General features: G+C 71.4%; 1 protein-coding gene across 1 annotated transcript in view; it reads right to left on the bottom strand.

Annotated features, from left to right (window-relative positions):
* Positions 1-1,252, bottom strand: part of PDE10A (phosphodiesterase 10A) — a 303,105-nt gene extending 301,853 nt beyond the window's left edge. Inside the window, exon 1 of the mRNA XM_006152260.3 lies at positions 1,180-1,252. Within this exon, the coding sequence (XP_006152322.1) occupies positions 1,180-1,246 (67 nt within the window). The 5' untranslated portion in view covers positions 1,247-1,252. The remainder of the gene's footprint in view (positions 1-1,179) is intronic.
* Between the last annotated feature and the right edge of the window lie 8 nt (positions 1,253-1,260).

Consider the following 1,260-nt stretch of genomic DNA (forward strand, 5'->3'; position numbering starts at 1 on the left):
GCAAGGAGAGGCTGGCCCCCAGGTGCCGGGGCGGCGCCAGCCGGCCAGGGAGGGGAAGTGACCAGCAGTTGGGAGCGGGAAGCCAAAACTGCAAGCCCAGAACAGAGCCTGCTCGGAGAAGGCGCCGCGGAAACGCGGCTCCAGAGCGCGGAGCAGACAAAGGCGCGGTGCGCACGCGGTGGACGGTGACGCCAGAGCCGCGCTCGGGGCCGCGGGCGCCCCCGGCGGACCGGGCGCCCAAACCACCCGGTACCATACCCGCGTGAACCTCCGGAACCTCAAGAGCTCCCACCCAGCCCGCTTAGTCGCCCCAGCCCCCGGCCACCGCCCGGCTCCCCCGGTGCTGACCCTGCCCGCCCTCAATACGGCGACCCGCCCCTCCGAGCGCCCGCCGCCTCTTCCCCTAACACCCGCTGCTTCGCTTCCGCAGAACGCGTCTCCACTTCGCTGCTCAGCCTTGTCCCCTTGCCCGTGCCACGCCTTCTGCCACCCCTGCTCCAGCGACCTCAGCCCCACGCTCGCGGGTGGCGAGGCGAGGTGGCCTCGCAGCGGTCGGCCTGGGGGCGCGCCTGGCGGGTCTGAACCCGTGGCGCCTGTCTTCCATCCTGCAGCCCCATTGTCCTGCCCTTCCAATGCCAGCCGAAAACAGCTAGCCCCCAGCGCCTGCGGCGAGTGCACTCGGGGCGGGGTGCGTCCCCCTGGCGGGGCCACCCATTCCACCCCTGTCGGTCCACGCTCCAGACCCGGTTGCAGCGGGAGGGGTGGATGGAGAGCCAGGCGACATCCAGATTCAGGCGGGTGCCTTCACGCTCGGAAAGGCGGCGTTCTGGGCTCCTGGCTTGCTCTGGGACCAGCGGGCAGGACTCGAAGTGGAAGGAAGGGCGTTTACACCAGCTAAGCGGTCACAAGCTCCAGAGCGGAGCCGGCGTGAGCGCTCTCGAAGTTGGGAGTGCTGGTGCCGGGCAGCAGGGCGAGGGGAGCACCAGGGCGCCGCCCTCTGGGTCACCCCTCCTCGGGGCGCTCGCAGAGAGGGGAACTCCGGGGTCCCTGCGTCGCCGAGGGGCCAGCAGCTCCCCGGTCCCGAGAAGCCCCTGGGCGCTGGGCACCGGGCCCGCTCCTCGCCCGCCGCCCACCGCGGCGCGCACGGCCCTTCCCTTCCAAGGGCGCCCGGCCACTTACTGGGGCTCAGGAAGCACTCGGTCAGCCTTCGGAAGCAGCTCGCGTTAGTAGAGGGTCCATCTTCCATGTCGGAGCCGAAGA

Source organism: Tupaia chinensis, unplaced genomic scaffold (genome assembly GCF_000334495.1).
Source record: "Tupaia chinensis unplaced genomic scaffold, TupChi_1.0 Scaffold000346_1, whole genome shotgun sequence".
Taxonomy (NCBI): Eukaryota; Metazoa; Chordata; class Mammalia; order Scandentia; family Tupaiidae; genus Tupaia; species Tupaia belangeri.